The sequence below is a fragment of the Eptesicus fuscus genome, chromosome 11, assembly GCF_027574615.1.
Source record: "Eptesicus fuscus isolate TK198812 chromosome 11, DD_ASM_mEF_20220401, whole genome shotgun sequence".
Taxonomy (NCBI): domain Eukaryota; kingdom Metazoa; phylum Chordata; class Mammalia; order Chiroptera; family Vespertilionidae; genus Eptesicus; species Eptesicus fuscus.
The window spans coordinates 68,303,086-68,326,410 of NC_072483.1; the positions used below are offsets into that span (position 1 = coordinate 68,303,086).

At 38.3% G+C, this 23,325-nt stretch overlaps 1 protein-coding gene across 4 annotated transcripts in view; it reads left to right on the top strand.

The window, feature by feature from the left end:
* Positions 1 to 23,325, top strand: part of CUL3 (cullin 3) — a 108,325-nt gene that overhangs the window by 28,722 nt on the left and 56,278 nt on the right. For all 4 annotated transcript variants that reach the window (XM_054723513.1, XM_054723514.1, XM_054723516.1 and 1 more), the window contains one exon: positions 16,393 to 16,506. In XM_054723513.1, the coding sequence (XP_054579488.1) occupies positions 16,393 to 16,506 (114 nt within the window). The remainder of the gene's footprint in view (positions 1 to 16,392; positions 16,507 to 23,325) is intronic.

Sequence of the window (23,325 nt, forward strand, 5' to 3'; positions counted from 1 at the left end):
AGATGATTTATAGTTTTTGGGCAGTGATTTGAGGTAAAACCAAAAGATGCTCCATTTGGACAGATTACTTTTAAGATGCCAATGAAATTGGATATGCAAATCTAGTTCTCTGAGAAGTTTGGACTGGAAATGTAAATTTGGGAATTATGAGCATATAAGTGACATGTAAAGCCCTGGAAGTGGATGAAATCACACAGAAAGAAGAAATGAGGGATGCAGCTAGAACTCTGATGAATTTAAACATTTCAGATAGTTTGAGGATTGTGGTAGAGACTGAAAAATGGCCAGAGTGTTTAGTGTTACTTAGATTCAGTGCTAACCTTAAATTCTAAAATAATTTAATTTCAACATTTGTTGATTTGAGTTGTGGTTTTCTGTATATGTGTATTTTATGTTAAAAGGTAGTTTTAAATTAAAAAATACTCAGTTCTGTTACTTGTGGGCAAGGTTAGGTAAGGATTGAATCATATATTTTAAAGTTTTCTACAAATTTATTGAGGTATAATTGACATCTAAAATTGTAAAATATTTGAAGTGTTTTGTTTTGGAGGGATTATCTCCTTTTAGAAGATTTCTATTTGAAGTTTAAACTTGACAGTCTCTAAGTTCATAGTACATTAAACTAGAACTTGCCATTTTTTCTTTTACTCACTGTTGAGCATTCCATGTTTAATAATAAATAATTTAGAAGCAGCTGCAGTAGAAAAGTACTGGGTAAGAAGTAGGAAGAGCTGGACTTAGGGCTAATTTTGCCACCAACAGTCTTGAACAAATTACTAGACTTTTCTGAAATTGGGGTTGGTTTTGTTAGCCTCAATGAGTCCTAAAATTATATAATGAGTGCCTCTTGACAATTTTGGGTTATTGAGACTTAAGAGGATCATAGTTTTTGCAGTTTACCATTGTTCATTCCTGTGCCATAATATGTATAGAATAAAAAAATTTCTATTCTTAATTGTTTCTTACAGTCGGATAAAATTTGTTTTAACATGTCAAGAATGCTTAACAGGTTTCTTAGATTTGCTTATGCTTCATTTGACATTCTCTCAAATTATTACTCTATAGTAATAATTTAATAATATGGCAGCCTCACAAATGAGCTTATAAAAGTTAATTCTTATACTTTGAAGGTTTGTTTTCCTCTTAGAAAAGCAGCTGAACAAAAAAAAGATGTTGATTTTTTAACTCAACTAGAAATAGTTCCTTATTGCTAAAAAAGAACATTTATTTCAGTGGCTGTCAAGATCTTTCTATCCATATATCCTATATTTCAAATAATATCTTATTTTGATTGAACGGGGAAGAAGGCAAAATAAGAAGAGCTTCATCCTGCTCACTTTTCATTCATTCAGAAAACTGCCTATTGAGGACCTACTCATGCCAGGCACTGTTCTAAGTATTTGCAATGTATCAAAGATCCCTCCTCTTGCAGAACTTGTTTTGGACTTAGTACTTGAATCTGTGTCTTATAATCCTGCTCAATTCTAAGCTCTTCGTTAGGTAGGAAAATTGAAGCCTTGAGAGGGAATAGTTTCCATTTTTAAGTGACCTTCTTTTTGGATTTTGTTTTGTAAGTTGAAGTCTTTGTAGAATAACACCCTACTGTTCATTATTTGTACACAGGGTCTCATTTGCTGAAAATGATGTTTCTATGTAAACTATTGTTTTAATATATTGATTTGTCTCCCCAGTTTTAGAGGAAAATAAAAATAGCCAGAGTTTTAGATATTATGTTTATTTGTAGGTAAATTAAGATGTTTATATGAGGGTACTAATCGCATATGGAAATTAACTTGGTAACTTTATGGTAGTCTCTATTGTGTAGGCCAATTAATCAGACTCAGCTTCTATAATAAAGCTTTTTAGTGCTTTTCCTTCCTTTCTAGGTAAATGTGAATGAATGTAGAGAGATTTTTTAATGGCATTTATGTATAAAATGTTATAAATATAATGGTTGCAGTGATTTGTGAAGAATGTTGATAAAAGCACTAGAAAATAAGATTTTCATTAGCAGATTCAGAGGCCCACAAATACTCTCTTCTGTGTTTCAGACACCAAAATATAATTAAGATATCATACTTGTCATCAGAAAGCTCCCAGTTTTAGTGAGGTAATCAGATTTGAAGGGGAATTGTTGTGCCTGAGGAATTCGGAGCAGGGTTGAAAGAAAAGGTCATGAGTTTTAAAGCATTATTAGACTCACCATGTGAATAAACAAAGGCCAAAGATAGCCTCAGTAGGAAAAATGGCATGAGTAGAAAAGATAGGTAGGTATGAGCCTTGGTCAGGTAGATCAGTGTAGACCAGAGATTTTCAACCTGTTTGCCGCAAGAATTTTTAAAACATGCGATACCTGACCTCTTTTCCCTTAGATTGTCAGATTAAAAAACGACAGCAGCCCACATAATAGCCATTCAGTATGAATGCCCTGTCTTGAACCATAAATATGTAGGTCGTATAAGAGTTGTACCTTATTGGTCACGTCGCATAATAAGGTTGTATCTGATTCGTTAGTTATTGGTAGCAGAAATCCTTATATACAAGTATTCCCCTGAATTTTTTTTTTAAGTCACTTTGGAGCACAAAGAGTAGGTAATTTTTTTTTCATGGCAAATCAATCAAAATTATACCTTTTTTGGTCAGATTGGTTAAAAATATCATTCATTTTTTGGTGTGCCACAGAATTTTAGGAATTAGTTTATGTGTGCCATGCAATGAAAAAAGTTAAAAATTACTAGTGTAGATGGAATATAAAGGATTTCAAGTGCATTTGTAGGAAATAAGAATGAGAGTTACTTGGACAAAGTTTTGAAAGACATTGTAGGGGGTTTGGCCTTTATTTTGTGGTGGTAGCAGCCAGAGACTGGAGAAGATGGAGTAAAGGTTCAGTAGGAGTGTAGTTTTCAATGCTTTATTGTGACTTATTTTTCATTCTGCCATCTTCACTTCTCTTTTTTTCTCACTTAAAGTTGCCCGAAGAAACTGAGAACCCATCATATTGAATATTAGAGTTGCTTAAGGTGATAACAGGAGTCAAACAGAAGAGGAAGGTGTACTGTGTGAGTTAGGTGTACAGAATCTTAATGAATCAGATATGGAAAAGTTATTTGAATATGTATAGGATAATCTCAAAAGAGAAAGAAATTATTGGGGAAAGGGTAGGAAATAGGGATTATTAGAGAGTTAGAAAGATAGCAGTCTTGTGATATGAGGGTAACAGGAAATTGAGTAGTATCTATTTTGAAAGGATTAGTAGAGAAAAGATGCTTGAGGAGAGCCATGTTTAAAGTGTTGTTATTTAGCAAGTTCACCTATGTTAAACTACAATTCTTTCCGATTACATTGTTGAGTAGACTAAAAGACTGAGGGCAGGTACGTCTATCTTGTTTTCTGTTGTATTCTCTAGTGACATTCTTTTAATATTTATTAAATAAGTGAATGAACAAGCTAGGACCTGTTTCATTCATCTTTGTGTCTCCTGCTCCTTAATATAGTTGGCACTCAATAATTGTCTGTCGAAGTGAATCTTTAAGAATGTTTCTAGCATTCAAATGGAAACCATCATGGTTTATATTTCTGAACTGTCCAGATGTGTTGTCTGGTGGCTACCTACCCAAATTAATTGCTGAATCTAACCATTGTTTAAGCAGAATGTGTTTCACCATTAAAAAGCACAGTATAATTTTGGGGCTGTATACCTCTGGTTTTTTGAGACTGGAGTTTTTCAGTCTGCTGGGCACAGGTCCTGTGATCTTGTAGAACTGTAGTTCTTTTTTCCATGGTACCCAAGAGAACAAAAAGACTAATTTCCATATTGCCATACTTTGTATGTGTTTTACTACTTATTCTGTCAGTGTCCCCATTATTTAACTAGAATACTAAATGCTGTAATGGCTTTCAATATATCTCTTATTGTCTTAACCATTGGAAATAGAGTACTGTACAAATGATAACTTATATTGCTATTCTGTGGTATACTACTTTTCTTTTTGTTTCCCTTTTAAACCAATAGGTAAAAAGCTTCCATATTTTTAATGTCATTACCTTGTACTCATAGAGAAATCCTGATTTTCTAAGTTTTGTTATTTTTTTAAGAGTTTAAATATTTGAACTAAGAATGTATTTTTTAAAACAATACCAAATTTAGATGATTATTTGATTGAACATGTAGCAAATTTTCTTTATGAAAGTGTGTTGTCCTAATTCTCACTGTGTGCCCCTCCTTTGAAACTCCTGACTTCTCTATTGCTAGTCACTGTTTTCTGCTTTGTATTGAGGTCAGATGAATGCTACTATTAGGCTCCTCTTTTCTCCCTTCCCCCATAGAGATTATAAAAGTTGCTGAATGCATTTTGTATCCCCCATAGTGCCCCAAAGCATCCTGCTTTGCTTGTTGGAAGTAATCATTAAATATTTCAATTGTTAGTTTGGGGAAAGATTTTTTTATTTATTGCTTTGAATTAAGAGCTTCACTTTGGATATTTAAAGAGTGGGGAATATTGCCACAAGGATTGACATTTTTTTTAAATTTGTGAAATGCTTAAACTAATATTACTAACTATGTATACATTAGTAAATTACTCAGAGAAGAATCTTCCTATAGCATCAAGAAAAAAAGTTTTCCCTGCAGTGGCTATTTTGTTTTGTTGATACTATAATGATTCCTCTGATCAAGATTGCCACCTTTATTCTAAAAGTTTAGTAATTGTTTAGAACAATCCTGTCAGTCTAGAAAAAAATCAAGAAGGCATCAGGAATCACTTGTCATTGTTGAATTCTTAGAAAGTTAACTCAGCAGAAGCTTGTTTTGAAATACAGAAATTTTAAGGTATATATGTTATGAGATAGCAACATCTACTCACCAAACTTACTGAATATACAGATGGTAGGAGATTGACTACATTACAAGAATTCCTTCTAGTTATGAAGAAATATCTGTTGTATTGAAGAAAGGAAAGCAAGACTCGTGGCAATTGAGAGTTTAGAAAATACTATATAAAATATGTAAATATATGTGTTTTATGTCACATGTTTCTCAAACTTTAAGGTACTTAAGAACTTTCTGGTAATCTTGTTAAAATGTAGGTTCTGATTGTGCATTTCTAACAACCTCCCAGGTGATGATGATCTTGACCATGATTCTGCTCTTAGGAACATGCTTTGAGTAACAAGATTCAAATACATATATAAATATACGTATTCGTGCACCAGTGGGGTCCTTCGGCCTGACCTGCGGGATCGGGCCAAAACTGGCTGTCTGACATCCTCCAAGGTGGCCCGGATTGCGAGAGGGCACAGGCCAGGCTGAGGGACCTCACCGGTGCACGATTGGGGCCAGGGAGAGACGCAGGAGGTTGACTAGCCAAGGAGGGATCGTGGGAGGGCTCCAGGGAGTGTCTGGCCCATCTCACCCAGTCCTGATCAGCTGGACCCCAGCAGCAAACTAACCTACTGGTTGGAGCGTCTGCTCCCTGGTGGTCAGTGCATGTCATACCGACTGGTCGACCGGTTGTCTGTCTGCCCCCTGGTGGTCAGTACACATCATAGCTAGTGGTTGAGCGTTGATTGGTTGAACGGCCGACTGGTTGACCGGACACTTAGCATATTAGGCTTCTATTATATAAGATTATGAATATGTAATACAAGAAATAATAGTAGAAATGCTTGTATGGCATTTACTGTAGGCTAGGCACAGTTCTAAGCATTTTGTGTATGTTAACTCATTTTATCCATACAACACCTCCTTGAAGTAGGTGTGGTGCTATTATTGCTATTTTATAAAAACTGATACACAAAGTAATTAAGTTCTCCAGGGCACACATCTGCTAAGTGTTGGATCTGTGATTTGAATCAGGCTGAGGGGCTTTTTAGCATCTGTATTTCTGTGCTGCCACTATTCACTGTATATGGCTAATCTTTGAGATCAGGAATTCTTGGGTAAGACAAAGAGCTGTAGAACTCTTTAAACCATTTCTGTTGGATTAGGACAATGTCTTTTATATTCCACTAGAGGCTCGGTGCACGAAATTTGTGCATGGCACGGGGGGAGGGGGGGCGGTTGTCCCTCAGCCCATCCTGCACCCTTTCTAATCTGGGACCACTCGAGGGATGTCCAAATGGACAGTCTGACATTCATCTCACAATCCCGGACTGCTGGCTCCCAACCGCTCGCCTGCCTGATTGCCCCTAACTGCTTCTGCCTGCCAGCCCAATCACCCCCTAACTGCTCCCCTGCCGGCCCGATTGGCCGTAACTGCCCTCCCCTTCTGGCCTGGTTGCCCCTAACTGTCTTCCCCTTCAGAACTGGTCTCCCATAACTGCCCTCCCCTGCTGGCCCGGTCTCTTCTAACTTCCCTCTCTTGCCGGCCTGGTCGCCCCTAACTGCCCTCTCCGGCTGGCCCGATTGCCCCTAACTGTCCTCCCCTGCAGGCCTGGTTGCCCCCAACTGCCCTCCCCTGCTGGCCTGGTTGCCCTCAACTGCCCTTCCCTGCAGGCCTGGTCCCCCCCCAACTGTCCTCCCCTGCAGGCCTGGTTCCCCCCCCCCCCAACTGCCCTCCCCTGCTGGCCTGGTCGCCCTCAACTGCCCTCCCCTGCAGGCCTGATCCCCCCAACTACCTTCCCCTGCAGATCTGGTTGCCCCCAACTGCCCTCACCTGCAGGCCTGGTTGCCCCCAACTGCCCTGCCCTGCAGTTCTGATCCCTCCCAACTGTCCTCCCCTGCAGAGCTGGTCCGCCCAAACTGCCCTCCCCTGTAGGCCTGGGTCCCCCCCAACTGTCCTCCCATGCAGGCCTTGTCACCCCCAACTGCCCTCCTCTGCCGGCCCGGTCACCCCTAACTGCCCTCCCCTGCAGGCCTGATTGCCCCCATCTCCCCTCCCTTTCAGGCCTGGTCCCTCCCAACTGCCCTCCCCTGCTGGCCTGGTCGCCCACAACTGCCCTCCCGTGGTGGCCATCTTGTGTCCACATGGGGGTGGCCATCTTGTGTGTTGGAGTGATGGTCAATTTGCATATTACCTCTTTATTATATAGGACTAGAGGCCCGGTGCATGAAATTCCCTAGGCCTGGCCGGTAATCAAAGTGTGAGCGTCTGGTGTGGAAGGACAGGTCCCAGTTCCCTGCGCTCCCCCCTCCATCTGAGTCATGGCACCCGAGTCCCCATGCTGAGATGCTGTGAGCGCTGCCTGCGGTGCCGCATGGAAGCCGGGTGGGCATCGCGCTCTCTCCTGGCTGACCTCACAGACCAGCTCCTGCACGAACCCACGGGGAGCCCGACCAGCCCCTATGGTCCCGATGGCTGCAGCCCAGCTCGCCCGGAAGACGCGCGGGGGGCGGGTGCCTGGCACCTGAGTGCAGGGGCTTCCCCGGCACGCAAGCCCTGGCATCCTCGGGGAAGGTAGCAGGGGGAGTGAGAGCGAGCTCGGAGGACACCCTGCATTCTCATCGCACCTCCGTTCCCATCACCCCTGCCCCCAGGTAGCCGGCAAAAGGTTGCAGTGTATGGTCGACACCTGCCATGTTCCGTGCCGCCCCCTGGTGGTCAGCGCACATCATAGCAAGCGGTTGAACTCCCGGTCAAGGGGACAATTTGCATATTAGGCTTTTATTATATAGGAGGATTACTTAGTTTCCATTGAGATTCACTTTTGTACTAAGCCACTTTTTATAGGTTTATATCACATTACTCTAGTAGGATGAAGTGAAAAATTTTTGAGATCTTTAAGAATAATTTTTTAATGGCATTTCTTGGAAAAATAGGATTTATGTAACTGGTAAAGTTTATAAAGTGGCAAGCCCTAGATCACATATGTAGGACTCTAAAAATTCAAGTGTTATAAGTGGGAACTTAAGTCCTTGTTAAAATTATGGTAAATGTTGCATATTTATGTACATATTCACGTGAAACAAGCAATGTGTTTCAGAATTTAGAGCCAGAAAAGTACATAACAGACATTCAGTGGCTCCCAGTTATTTTAAAAGAGTAGAAAACAAACCTGACTTTTAAAATCAAACAAAACCAATAGGAATGATGTTTAATTAGAGGAAATTGAGCCTGCCCTGCATTGATAATACAGCATTTTAGTGGAGCTTGATGTGATGTTGATCTAATCAATAAGTAAGAGGAGCTACAGACCAGATAGGTTAAGTAACTAGTTAGTAGTTGCCCTGGGCAGGTGCTTGCAAATACTAATTTGATTGTTTTAGCTCCTGGGTGAATGTTAAAATACTACAGATTTCTAGGAGGTCATACCTGTTAAAATGATAGTATCTCTATGATACTTTTTAATGCTCTTTGTATAAGTAGCATGTACTCCTGTTGCATGCCCATTTTGTTTTTAATACATGATGTCTATTTTATTTTATTTTTTTTTACATTGTATTTTAATTGCTTTCAGTGAGGGAGGGAGAGACAGAAACATTGATGAGAATCATCGATTGGCTGCCTCCGCCCATACTGGTGATCCAGCCCACAACCCAGTCACAACCCTGACTGGGAATCAACTAATCAACCATTACCTTCTGGTTCATAGGTCTATCCTTAACCACTGTGCCATGCTGGCTAGGTCATGATATCTATTTTAATGCAAAATAATGCTAGCCCTAGCCGGTTTGGCTCAGTGCATAGAGCATCAGTCTGTGGACCCAAGGGTCCCAGGTTCAATTCCAGTCAAGGGCATGTGCCTCTGTTGCAGGCTTCTTCCCAGCCCCGGCCGTGGTCAGGACATGTGCAGGAGGCAACCTGTTGATGTGTTTCTCACACATCTATGTTTATCTTTCCCTCTCTCTTCCACCCTCTCTAAAAATCAATGGAAAAATATCCTTGGGTGAGGATTAAAACAAAATAAAACACAACAACAACAAAATAATGCTACATACAAATTTCTGTACATCCGAGATTTAATTAATATTTGAATTAAATGTTGTCTTGAGTTTTGAGATTTAGAGAAGAAAGTTCTTAACTTTCAGTAATCTCTACCATTGTTAATTATATGGCTCAGTTCTAATTTTAGTGAATTTTAGAACTAAAATCTTTATAATTAGTTTTAGCTGATGAATTTTTTTGTGTTACCTAGACATTCTATGAGATTGGCTACCTAAGATTTTGCCTTAGGCATTGAAACTTAAAGGGTGAAAAAATTTAAAGTAATGATTAAAAAATAATTTTGCATGTGTCTGTGTCAGGGGGTGGGGGTACTGTGCAGATTGTTAATGTTCTTCAGCTCTCCACAGCCAAGAGCTGCTGGCCCAGGGTCAGCCTCCTTATCAATCCATGAAGATACTTGGATGTGAAAACTCAAGGGCAAGTTCATGCCTGCTGGCCTTTCCTATCATCCTCCTTTTCATCCTCCTCTTCCCTTGGCCAGTAATTTGATTTGAAAATGTGTTTTTTGCAACTTAGGCATTAATTTATCAGTGAACATGGTTTATTACAGCATCAAAAAAATAAAGGTTTTCTTTTGACTTAGTAATTCCACTTTAATGTTTGCTAAGGATGTAAAAAAAAAACAGGAAAAATTATATTCACAGTAATGAAGAATATAATATACCAATTTTGAATTATTGCATGGTCATGCATAAAAACAATTCAGAATTCTTTCATTGTCATTCAAGTTGCTTTTATGAGTAAAGAGTGTTATATGTTTATGGTGTAGTAATAAAATAGGACCCAACTTGGGAATCATAATTGCAAGTTTAAAAAAATCAGTATACAATAAAATTAGCCTTTTATTTTCATGTATATTTCTATGAATTTTATCTCATGTGTAGAATCATGGAACACCTCTATCACAATCAATACAGAACATTCCCTCACATCAGAAAACTTCCTGTTTTCCCTTTATAGTCACACCTTTCTTCAACCCCTAGTACTTGGCAACCACTGATCTATTCCCTGTCATTATAATTTTGTTTTCTCATATAGTTTGTAACCTTTTGAGACATACTTTTTATTCAGCATAACTATTTTAAGATAGATCCAAGCTGTTTTATGTATCAATAGTTTTTATTTTTTTCTGAGTAATATTGAATTGTATGAATGTTCCATAGTGTGCTTATCCACTTACCTACTTGTTGAAAAGCATTTGTATTGTGAACAGAGTCTTGTGATTTTTGAATAGTGTTTCTTGGAATGTTCATGTACAGGTGTTTGGGTGAATATAAGTTTTCATTTCTCTAGGGTAAATACCTAGGAATGGGCTTGCTGGGTCATATGGTAAGCAATTTAACTTCATAAAATACTGCCAAATTGTTTTCCATTGGGGCTGTACCATTTTGTGTTCCCTTCTTTGGTAATGTATGAAAGTTCTAGTTACTGGGAATCTTCCTCAGCACTTGGTATTGTCATTGTATTTTGTTAGCCATCCTAATAGGTGTGTGGTGGCATTTCATTATGTTTTATTTTTTTAACTCTCACCCAAGGATATGTTTTTAAAATTGATTTTTAGAGAGATCGGAAGGGAGGGAGGGAGGGAGGGGGAGGGGAGAGAGAGAGAGAGAGAAAGAGACAGACAGACAGACAGACAGACATCTATGTGAGCGAAACAGCAATGTTCCAACCAACTGAGCCACCAGAACAGGGCTCATTATGGTTTTAATTTGCATTTCCTTAATGGTTAATGTTGTTGACTATCTTTTCATGTGCAAAATTGCTTTTATATATCTTTGGTCAATTATTTTGCCCACTTTTTAATTGTTTGGGTTTCTTGTAAGGTTGTTTTTAAAATATGTATTCTGGATACAAGTCATTTGATATTTTCTCCCAGTCTAGAGCTTATCTTTTTATTGTTTTAACTGTATCTGCAGAACAAGTTTTAATTTTGATGGAGCACAGTTATTTATTTTATAGATCATGCTTTTGGTGTTATGTAGGAAGTTGCTTTAAATTTCAGGTAACATTTTTTTCTTGTGTTTCTTTCTAATAGACCCTTTTCTTTGAATTATTATGGTGCTTTGGAAATGATATGCTATAACTAGAGGTTTTCTAAAGCAGAGGTTAATGTTGATTGAAGGCTTAAAAAAATCAGGACTCAGAATTGCATCAATATTATTATTCTAACTATACAAAAACATGGTAATGTTGAAGAAATTCGGCAAAGGAAGGAACAGGAATGGCTGGTGTGGTTCTTTTAAAGTCAATGGTTTGCAAATCCTGACTGCTATGGTTAGCTTTTTTTTTTTTTTTTAATTGACTTTATTTTGTAGAGCAGTTTTACAGACACAGCAAAATTGAGCAGAAGGTAGAGATTTTTCATGTACCTCCTTCCTCCACACACGCATATAGTCCCTCCTACTTTCTGCATCTCACCCCGGAGTAGTACATTTGTAACAGTGGGTGAACCTACATTGATGTATCATTGTCACCCAGTTTATAGTTTACACTAGAGGCCTGGTGCACGAAATTTATGCACGGGGTGGGGGGGGTTCCTCAACCCGACCTGCACCCTCTCCAATCTGGGAGCCCTCAGGGAATGTCCTACTGATGGCTTAGGCCCACTCCCCATGGTTCTCTGCTCTCTGCGGGGCCTGCCTGCTTCACACCACAGCGATGGGGAAGCAGCCCTGCTGGGTGCTATCTGCGGGCCGCACTTGTCTGCTCATGGGTCACCACGGTAACAGCCAAGCAGGCCTTGTTGGGTGCTGCCTGCGGGCCCGCTTGCCTGCTCGCGGGTCACCGCGGTTACGGCCAAGCAGGCCCTGCTGTCAAGCTGCATGGCTGCCCTCGCCTCCCGGGGCTGGCGATGGTCCTGGGAGCCTGCAGAAATGGCTTGGCGTGGCTGCCCTTGCCTCCAGGGCCGGCGATGATCCTGGGAGCTTGCAGAAATGGCTTGGCGTGGCTGCCCTCGCCTCCAGGGGCCGGCGATGGTCCCAGGAGCCTGCAAGCTTGGTACCCGTCCCCGGGACCCAGGCCGCTTGGCACTGCCCTGCCCCCAGCTGCTTGGTGCCTGCATATGCAAATTAACCCACCATCATTGTTGGGTTAATTTGCATATTCCTGATAGGCTGGTGAGCATCGTGGATGTACAGTCAATTTGCATCTTTCTCTTTTATTAGTGTAAATTGGGGATTACTCTTGGTGTACATTGTCTGGATTTTAACAAATGAATAATGAAATGTATTCTCTGTTATAGTACCAAACAGAATAGCCTCACTGCCTTTTTATCTTTCCCTCCACCTTAACCCCTGGTAACAGGTGGTTTTACAGTCTCCTTAGTTTTACCTTTTCTAGAATGTCATATAGTAGTTGGAATCATATGGTATGTAGACTTTTTAGATTGTCTTCTTTCACTTGGTAATATGCACTTAATGTTCCTTCATGTCTTCTCATTGCTTCATAGCTCATTTCTTTTTAGTGCTAAATAATATTCTGTCTGGATGTATCTATTCATCTACTGAAGGATATCTTGTCCAAGTTTTGGCAGTTATGAATAAAGTTGCTATAAACATCTGTGTGGGGGGTTTTGTGTGGATGTAAGTTGTCAACTCCTTTGGTATTTATACCAACGAGCATAGTTGCTGGATCATTATAGTAAAAATATGTCTAGTTTTATAAGAATCTGCCAAACTGCCCTCCGTAGTGGCTGGTACCATTTTGAATTTCCCCCAGCATTGAATGAGAATGCCTGTTAATGTACATCCTCACCAGCATTTGGTGGTGTCAATGTTTGGGATTTTGGCCATCCTAATTGATATGTAGTGATATCCCAATATTGTTTTTATTTGCATTTCCTTAATGATCAGATATCAAAAATCTTTTCATATGCTTATTTGACATCTGTATTTTTTGGTGAAGTGTCAGGTCTTTTGCCAGTTTTTTAAATTGTGTCATTTGTTTTCTATTGTTGAGTTTTATGAATTCTTTGTATATAGTAAGTCCTTACTTAACATCGTCGATAGGTTCTGTGACTTTAAGTGAAATGACATAAAATGAAGCCAGTTGTACCAGAGGCTAAGAACACAAGGTTGAACAGTCCTTTATCAGATATGTTTTTTGCAAATATTTTCTCCCAGTCTGTGTTTTGTCTTCTCTATCTCTTTATCAAAAATCTATTACTATTCAAATGATTCTAATTATTCACCAGGTTTGTGATCTGTTTTGAATTATTATGTGTGCATTGCTTTATCCTTTTCAAAGCTAAGTACCATGTACAGCCAGTTTTCAATGTCTCATTTTATCCTGTCACAGCTGACCCTGTCATACTTTTATCACCTTCCATGGCTTTGTTACTTGTTCTTGCTTGTCTCACCCTTCAAATTTCAACTCTTCAACTGAGTAAACTTCTTAGAGGTCTTCTTAAGTAATAGTACCGGTCTTACTTGTCAGCAGGCCCTTTTGATCCTATGATCACCTCTTATAGCAGGGTTCCTTCCCATTTGCCTTTTCTGGTGCAGAAATTAATGGTTATGTTGAGTGTGAGACTAACAATGTTAACACACACACACACACAGCCCCCACTTTCTCTTCTTCAAAATGTCTGTATTATTACATTAATAATTTGTAAAATGAGGCTTTTTCCATTTAGTGTATATTTTTCATTTATATGTCAGCTTTTTGTTTAAAAAGCCTGTTTTAATTTTCATAAAGGTTGTATTTTCATCTAATTCCTACCACTTTATGATATATATTTGAAAAAATATCAATTCACTTTTGATGTATCAGAGTAGAAAGATATTTTGGGGGGTAGTATTAAAGAAAAATAATTTTTTGGTTATAGAGTGATTTGAATAATTAAGAGACGATTACAGCAAGTTTATATAAGACATTTATTTTATGTCTTAGGTATGTGTGTATATGCATAGTCATTCAAAAATAAATTTAACAAAATTAGCTCTTAATAGCTTTTTTTTTGCTAAGTTATATGCAACTTAGTGATTTGTGAGGATAATTTTTGAAGTGTGATGCAAATGAAGTTTTATTTATGACACATTGTGCTAGTTGATCACATTCTTATTTTGTTGAAAGTCAGGTATAAGTATAAATATTATATAGGTGCTTGTTGACATATTTTATTTTAAAGAGTATTAGTAATTTTGAAAAACGTGGTTTATTTTATAACTATTTAATTGGTCACTTTTTCATTCATCTAAACACATTTTTAGATGAATGAAATATACCAAGCACATTTTTGCGTCCCCAAATCAGGATGACTTTAATGTAGGTAACACATAACTTGATTTTTATAACTAAGGGGTATACAGAGTTTACTTAAGTCCTTAAGAATAATTAATTGTTAAATATTCTTGGTGTTTGGAATATACCATTTTATTTTTGTTACATAGTGCAATTTCTCTAGTATTTTCATGATTTTAATTGACACTCAAAATTTAGTAGTTCAGTGAAAGAATATAAGTGTGGTGAAGAATTTGTATATAGCTACATTTTAAACTTGCTGTGTTGATGTGTTTTTTTGTAGTGTTAGCTACCTTGGGAATTTGTATCTGACAATTGGTAGACTTAATAAGTTGAAATAAATGATTTATTTTATCCACTTTTCATAATACTGTTTGTTCAACACAGTGCTTTCAACTAACTGACATGGATATTTACCACTTTAGATATAGTCAACATATTTATGGAATAATTTCTGGGTGATATATTTTGAAGTCCAGAAGCTTCAAAATACATCTTGTGTACAAGACAAAATACAGTTGTGAACAAAAGATTAAATATACAATAAAATTCTAAATTATGTAGTATAAGCTAGTGGTTTTTATACTACATGTTTAGTAGAATAGACATATAGTCTCATCACTAATTTCTATTGAAAACCTCTTTTCCTCTAATATATAAGAAAAAGTAAATTAGATACAGTTTTTTTTTTCCCAATTTGAACTTATTCTCCCATGTGTTGGGATTAGTGTGTTATGTGTAATTTTCTTTCAATGTTTGGTACCTCCAATCACTTGTTTATACTAATTATAATACTCGATGACATTTTTATTTACTTTTGTTTAGAATTTAGGTTCATAGATATCTATATATTTTAATACATGTATTATATTTGTTTCTCAAAAAACACCATGACTTCAGATTCTCCCCAACCTGAAAAATTGTTTACTACTGTAGATTGTTTATAGTAAAGGATGTTTGGAGATAAAGCTGTCTGTTAGGTTGGAGTATTGACAATTGAGCTAGACCATGGAGGATTATTTGGATTTGAATAACTGGAGAGTTTGGCAGTGTAGTCCAACAAAAGAGTTACAGGAACCTAGAAAACAAGCAACTTCTTCATGATAAAGCTAGAACCAGAATCTAGATTCTGTTTCCTAGTTAAATACTCTTTCCATTGAACTAACAGGAAGTAGTAGTGGTCAGTAACCTCTTATTGGAGAAGATAGCAGTATTATGCTTGTGGATTATGTGAAGGAAGTCTTGAAATCTGCGTAGTTATAAGGATTGCATTAGGAAAGCATTTCAGACTCAGGGAACTTTATGTGCAAAGGCCAGATACCCTGAAAGAGCTTACCATGTTGGAAGTGGATCATGGTATTGGAGGGTGGGGATAAAATAAAATATCTTACATATGCCAGGCACTATTATAGGTGTGGGAGATACACATGGAAAAGACAGAATCCCTGGTGCTATGGAGCTTACATTTTGGTGTGATAAACAAGAAACTACTAATATAGTACGTAATGATGAGTGCTGTGAGGAAAAATAAACTGTAGGGTAAAGGTAGAGGTTGTTCGAAATAGAGTCGTCAGGGAAAAACAGGAGGTAGGACTTGAATAGAAAACAGTGAAGGAGTGAGCTGTGAATCAAGGCAAAAGAAATAGCAGAGCACATTTGCTGTATGCAGCTCCATTGTAACTAGAGTGTTTGAATGAGTGCCAGACACTGTTCTAAGTATGTTACAAGTGTTAATTTAATCCTTTCAATAATCCTACAAAGTGGACACTATTTCACATATAAGGAAATTGAAGCATAGAGATAAAATAATGTATCTAAAGTCATACAGCTAGTCAGGGAGCTGGGATTCCAGCCCAGGTAATTTGACTGAGGAATCAGTGGTCTCACTATTTCTTCAAAAATGGGGGAGGGAAGGTAGAGTTGGAGCAATAGCCTCGGGGCCGGTTCTACAGATGGAGCCTTTTAGTTCCATATAAGTATTTAGGATTTTTTTATTTTTTTTTACTGTGATGTTAAAAAGTGCCCAGGAGATTGCTTTTTGATTCTGAAGATCAAGGGAAAAGGCCTGGACTATACAAAACACATTTATTAGTCATCTGTACATAACATAGCTTAAAATGTTTCTACTGGTCTATAACATTTTTTAATTTAAAATTGAAGAGTCCACTTTATTATTTTATTGAACAGATATAAGTGCATGTTACATATGAGTGCGTGCACATATGTGTGTGTATAAACAAACTGTAATGAACTCTTCTGTTAATAGGTGCGAGAGGATGTACTTAATTCATTGAATAACAACTTTCTTCAAACGCTAAATCAAGCTTGGAATGATCATCAAACAGCTATGGTGATGATTAGAGACATACTAATGTATATGGTAAGTAGAGTTTTTTTTATTGTTTTTCCCTATAAGAAGTTAGGCATTTCAAAACAATGTTTTCTTTGTTACATGTAGATGAGTAGTATATGTCAGTGTGGAAGGTGCTTTTAAAAAAAATAAACAATATTGCCCTAGCAAGGGTCATGTTAGTTTATATAGTGTTTTATATACTTTATGATTACAATGAAAGACTGGAAGGGAAAGATGTAATTTTTTCTGAATATCTAGCATTTTTGCTTTAAAATGGGAAATACCAAAAAGCTTTATTACCATCTCTTTTGACTAAAGGTGGTTGAATGACAAATGAAAGGTGAATATTCTGTTACAAATTTATAATGTCTTCATATCTTTCCTGATAGGGGATGTCATTAATGGAAATACTTTTGTGATAATTATACTCTAATAGCTACTATCTATCTTTCTTAATAGTAAATGCTTTTAGTATTTATATTCTTCAAATATATATTCTATTTTTCACCTATTACTGTTTTTTGTTTCTGTCAGTCAAGAAAAATATATTTTCAGCATGACAGTTTGGAAAACATTGATGAGCGAAGGTGTTTAATTACTTTCAAGGAGATTAAACTATCAGTTTTTTTAACTTTAGTATAATAGAATGAAACAAAATTCATCAAGCTGCTTAATTATTCTGTCAGTGCAAAATTACCTAGTCTAATAACGTCTTGTTGCGTAGTGTTCATGTTTGGAAATTGGAAAGAATGATTTTCTTCAAAGCTTTTACTCTCTGCTTTTCAAATTTTTATTTTGTTTTTCTTTAGTTGTAATACAATGGTGAAAGCTTACCTAGTTTCTTTCACTTGATAGAATAAAGTAATGTTTGGAAATAATTTTCAATGAGAGCAAACAGCTATACAGTTTTTTGTTCTGCTGATGAATTCAGTCAGGACTGTTATTTCTGGTTTTGTAGGCCTAGTGGCAAGGCGGTCAGTGATAGGATACTTCATTTTTCAGGGGTTTGATAAAAGGTGTAACACATTGTTTAGTCTTTCTGAGCCTTATTTTCACTTTCTTCAGGATGTAGATTCATGTTGTGTTGACATTTTGAGGCAGTGATTTAGCATAAGAAAATATATCATGTCTGGGATATAAATGTGAAATAAGTTTATTGCTGTTCTCTTAAAGTTCTGGATTTGTTGAGTCTTTAAATTCTAACACTGTCTAACACTAACATTAAGAAAACCACTTGTAATTTCATGGTCCATTGTTCTGATACAGAAGTATTTTTAAAACTAGAGGGCCAGTGCACGAAATTCGTGCACTGGTGGGGGGTGTCCCTCAGCCCAGTCTGCACCCTCTCCAATCTGGGACTCCTCAGGGGATGTCCGACAGCCTGTGGGATCGGGCCTAAACTGGCAGTCGGACATCGCTCTCACAATCTGGGACTGCTGGCTCCCAACCGCTCGCCTGCCTGCCTGCCTGATTGCCCCTAACTGCTTCTGCCCACTAATCTGATCACCCCCTAAACACTCCCTGCCAGCCTGATCGACACCTAACTGCTCTCCTGCCGGCCCAATTGCCCGCCCCCCTGCAGGCCTGGTCCCCCCCCAACTGCCCTCCCCTGCAGGCCTGGTTGCCCCTAGCTGCCCTCCCTGCTGGCCTGATCGCCCACAACTGCCCTCCCCAGCAGGCCATCTTGTGGCAGCCATCTTGTGACCACATGGGGGTGGCCATCTTGTGCGAGTGCATGATGGTCAATTTGCATATTACCTCTTTATTATATAGGATAGGATTATACAACACTCAATCTTATATCAGGTTATTTTTAAAATTAGTTTTATTTCAGTTCATTTTTTTCTCATGAAATCTCAAACCTTGAATGCTAGCTGTTATGTGAACACTGATTGTCAAGTTCATTCCTCAGCTTCCTCATTTATAAAATGAAAATAATATGGTACCAACTTGGTAGGGATAGCCCTGAGACTTAAAGGGGCCATTCATATAAAGCACTAGCAAGGCCCCGGACTATAATGTGCTCAGTAAAAATTAACTAGTATTAATATTTCTCATTCCTTCAACCTTTAAACAAACACATCTGGTGGTGCTATAACTGTGAATAAACTCAGCCACTTAAACCTTTCTTGGGCCTCTTCCGGAGGAAATCCCTCACAGGGTAGGTGAGTGCCACTTTGTACAAACCTCCAGTCAGCCATCCACGCTACCCAGCACTCTCTAGTGAGCTCAAACCTCCAGTCAGCCATCCACGCTACCCAGCACTCTCTAGTGAGCTCATTCCACCACTTTGAAATAGTTTCAAATAGTTTCTCTTCAAACCTTCAGCTTTCCTACTGGTCACTTCGCTTTTTAGTAAGTGCCTTGCCTTCTACCTCTCAGAGAAAAGAGAAAGCATAAGGTAGAAACTGTGTCTTGCCACTGAATCTACAATTTTACTTGTATTTTCTCCCCTTTTGTGTTTTTCTTTTTCCTTCCTGTTTTAATGGAGGGTAGTGTCTCTGACAAAGGCCAGTCTTCCACCTGTGTTAAGGATCACATCCCTTTCTACCTTGTGAAAAACCTGAAGTATTTTCAGGTTCTGCCTTTTTACTCAATCTTACTTATCAGCTTAAATATGTTTGGGCCAGTCACTTCCTCAAAACCTTCTGAGTTTTCTTTTGGACCTCTGCATTTCCATTCACAACTAAAATGTCTCTTAAGAACTGTTGACACTCGTTATTTCCCTTTTCTCATCTTTCATTTGCTTTCAATATGTTCCAGTTAAGCTTCTGTCTCAACTATTCAAATTTTCATTCTCTCTATTTTGCATTTTTATCTGAACTATTCTGTTCAGTCTTGCCCTTATCAAGATTACCATATCTGAAAATCTATGAAGGCAAAGATCACTGCTAGTTATCATGCTCCTGGATATTTTTCAGCAGTATTTGGTACATTTAGCCAGTCTTTTCTCCTAACATGTTGGGTTCTTAATTTCTGTGACAAAGCACTCACTCCCTTTGTGTGCTTCTACCTTTCTGACTTTTCCTTCTCCTGGTACACCTAATTTTATTTGGTGTCTGTGCAGATGATCTCAAATTAGGTCTCCAGCCTCAGTCTCTGAGATTCAGATTCATAGTCATTTGTCTAGGTGATGGCTCCCTTCATTGTCTGAGAGGTATTTCAAACATGGCATTTCCAAGTGAGCTCCTAATCAGTGTTATTTCATTGTTTATGCCAGAAATCTGGGACTTATTATTGTCAGTTTCTTGTCCCTCTCTCTCGCCATCATATATTTCTAGAATCTGCAGTTTATTTCTGTTTTTAGGTCTCCCCAAGACCAGAGCACCTTCATTTCTCTCCATTCAATAACTAATCTTACAACATTCATTGTGCTCCTCTGTATTCTCTTTTCAATATTGCTCCTAGAGTTACTATTTTCAAGCATGTGGTCATGTTGCTTCCCTGCTGAGATTCTTCTCTCTCATCTTGGAATCATCACACATTTCTTTTGTCTGGAAATGTTTCTAGAATGTTTCCTCTCTTTATGTGATTTGCTCCTACTTATCCTTTAAAACTTAGCTTACATTTCTAGTAAGCTGTATGTACTGCCTCCTGGCCACAGTTGCTCTGATTGTACCCAGTACTATCCCTTTGCAACATTTATCACATTCATTAACAGCTGTTTATTGCCTTGTTTCCCAACTAGCCTGAATTTTATGAGCGGCCAATGTCTCTGTCACCACACTGTGTCTCCAGCACCTAGCAGGGCTCCTTGCACAAAGTAGATACTTACATATACCTCAAATGGACTAATATACATAGTTTTCTAAATAGATTGTGCTTTTTCAAAATGCTTATTGAAAATGTTTTTTTAAATAAAAATATGTTCTTTTAGATTCAGAAATTAAAGTGTTAATGAGATATCTTCATGCTTCACAAAGTAGAATTCTTTCATTCTCTTTATTTTGCCTTTTTATCTGCAGTATTTTGAGCTTAATTAACTACGTGCTTTTATTTATTTTAAAAAATTTTTAACTTTATTTTTATTGTTGACAATATTACAGATATCCCCATTTTCTTTCCCTTTGCCTACCTCTACCCAGCCCCCGCGGACCCTTCGCTCTGGCCATCACCACACTGTTGTCTGTGTCTATGTCATGCATATATGCTCTTTGGCTAATTCTTTCACCTTCTTTCATTGAGTCCCCCCCTTCTCCCTCCTCTCTGACAACTGTCAGTCTGTTCCATGTATTAATGCTTCTGTTTTTATTTTGTTCGTCAGTTTATTTTGTTCATCAGTGTCCACATATAAGTGAGATCATATGGTATTTGCCTTTCTCTGACAGGCTTATTTCACTTAGCATAATAATCTCCAGGTCTATTCATTCTGTGCAACAAGTGTGATTTCCTTCTTTTCCTATAGCTGCATAGTATTCCATTGTGCAAATATACCACAATTGGGTTTTTTTTTTTTTTATACACTCATCTACTTATGGGCACTTGGGCTGCTTCCAAATCTTGGCTATTATAAATAACGCTGCAGTGAACGGGGGTGGGGGTCATATATTCTTTTGAATTATTTGGGATTCTTAGGATATATTCCCAGAGGTGGGATTGCTGGATTAAAAAGCAGTTCCATTTTTTTATTTTTTGAGGAAACTCCATCAATACTGTTTTCCACAGTGGCTGCACTAGTCTGCATTTCCACCAGCAAGGATTTACTTTTCTCCATATTCTTGCCAGCACTTGTTGTTCGTTGATTTAATTTGCATTTCTCCGATGATTAGTGACATTGAGCATTTTTTCATGTCTACTGGCTATCTTTATGTCTTCTTTGGAAAGGTGTCTATGTGGGTCTTTGCCCATTTTTTTATTGGATTGTTTGTCTTTCTGGTGTTGAGTTATATAAGTTCTTTATGTATTTCCTAGGGCAAGGGAAACAAAGGGAAAAATAAACAAATGGAACTACATAAAACTAAAAAGCTTTGCACAGCAAAAGAAACCAACAAAATGAAAAGGAAACCCACTGTATGGGAGAACATATTTGCCAATGATAGATCAGATAAGGGGTTAATTTCCAAAATATATAAAGAACTTATAAATGAATGCTTTTTAAACTTAAAGTAAAATTTATATACCTTGAAATGTTGAGAAATAAAGTATGTAAAATTATTTTTGATAGGTGTACATACCCATGTAACCAGTGCTTCAGTCAAGGTAAATAAATGATTTTAGTTTTCCAAAAATAAAAAACGTAGTCGATGTCTGCATTTTTTTTGCAGGGGTGCAGTGGGGAAGGCTGTTACCCTCATTCCAGACTTTCTCAGGTCACATTACCTGCTAGATAGGGCATATACCTGAGGTGTAGTTGTTATACCTTCATGGAGACTAAACAGATTATTTCTTCCACTGAATACTGGCTCTAACTGTTGGAATGTTAGATTTAAGGTTCAGAGAGGAAGGAAAGAAGATGCTTCACTGTTACCCACCTACCACTTACTTAGCTAGCTGACTTTAACAAGGTGTATGTGTCTGAAGTGTCATGCATGAGCCTCATTGCATAGATACGATGGGACACACTAACTCCTGAAAATGAAAATTATTCACAGGTTACATGGAAGGAGCCATTGGTGAAAATTTGTTCCACATAACTTTGCTGTTTGGCAGGTTCAGCGTTTCAAAAAGAAAAGTATTTATGCCTCTAGATGGAACATGTGGCCTCTAGTTTCTACCAATCCAGCTCTTTCTAATAGCTGAGAGTTAACATTATACCTATTTAGCCCTTGAAGGCAATAGATTTTATAATCTCTGCTTTACTTAAATTAGTTATTTTTAATTCATCTTTTCTTAAAGAACAACTAAGATGTTGAACTTTTAAGATTGGTTTAGCATTGCTTAGTATAAGCTTTCTTTTCAGTTTTAATTGTTTAAAAGATTAATGATTGGGGAAAATTTTTAATATTTTATGGGAAAAGTTTGTTACAATATAGGTTATTTAATTATTATAATCCATGAGTAGTTATTTTTTCCCATTAAACATTGTACAATATTAGGGTGAAATTAAATTATCTATGTTATTCTATAGACAACTTTGAGCAATTAGAATTAATGTCAAAGGAAATAGGAAAATATTTTCTGTCATTATATATAGGACTAGAGGCCCAGTGCACGAAATTCGTGCACGGAGGGGGGTTGTCCCTCAGCCCAGCCTGTACCCTCGCCAATATGGGACCCCTCAAGGGATGTCCGACTCCCCTCTCACAATCCAGGACTGCTGGCTCCCAACTGCTTGCCTGCCTGCCTTCCTGATTGCCCCTAACCACTTCTGCCTGCCAGCCTGATCACCCCCTAACCACTCTGCTGCCAGCCTGTTTGCCCCCAACTTCCCTCCTCTGCCGGCCTGGTCACCCCTAACTGCCCTCTCCTGCAGGGTTGATCACCTCCAACTGCCCTCCTTTGCAGGCTTGGTCCTTCTCAACTGCCCTCCCTTGCAGGCCGGGTGCCTCCCAACTGCCCTCTCCTGCTGGCCATCTTGTGGTGGCCATCTTGTGTCCACATGGGGGCAGGATCTTTGACCACATGGGGGCAGCGATATTGTGTGTTGCAGTGATGATCAATCTGCATATTACTCTTTTATTAGATAGGATAGAGGCCTGGTACAGGGGTGGGGGCCAGCTGGTTTGCCCTGAAGGGCGTCCCGGATCAGGTGGGGGTTTTCTTGGGGTGTGGGTCGGCCTGAGTGAGGGGCCTGTGGTGGTTTGCAGGCCAGCCATGCCCCCTGGCAACCCAAGCAGAGGCCCTGGTATCTGGAATTTATTTTCCTTCTACAATTGAAACTTTGTAGCCTGGAATGGAGCCAAGCCT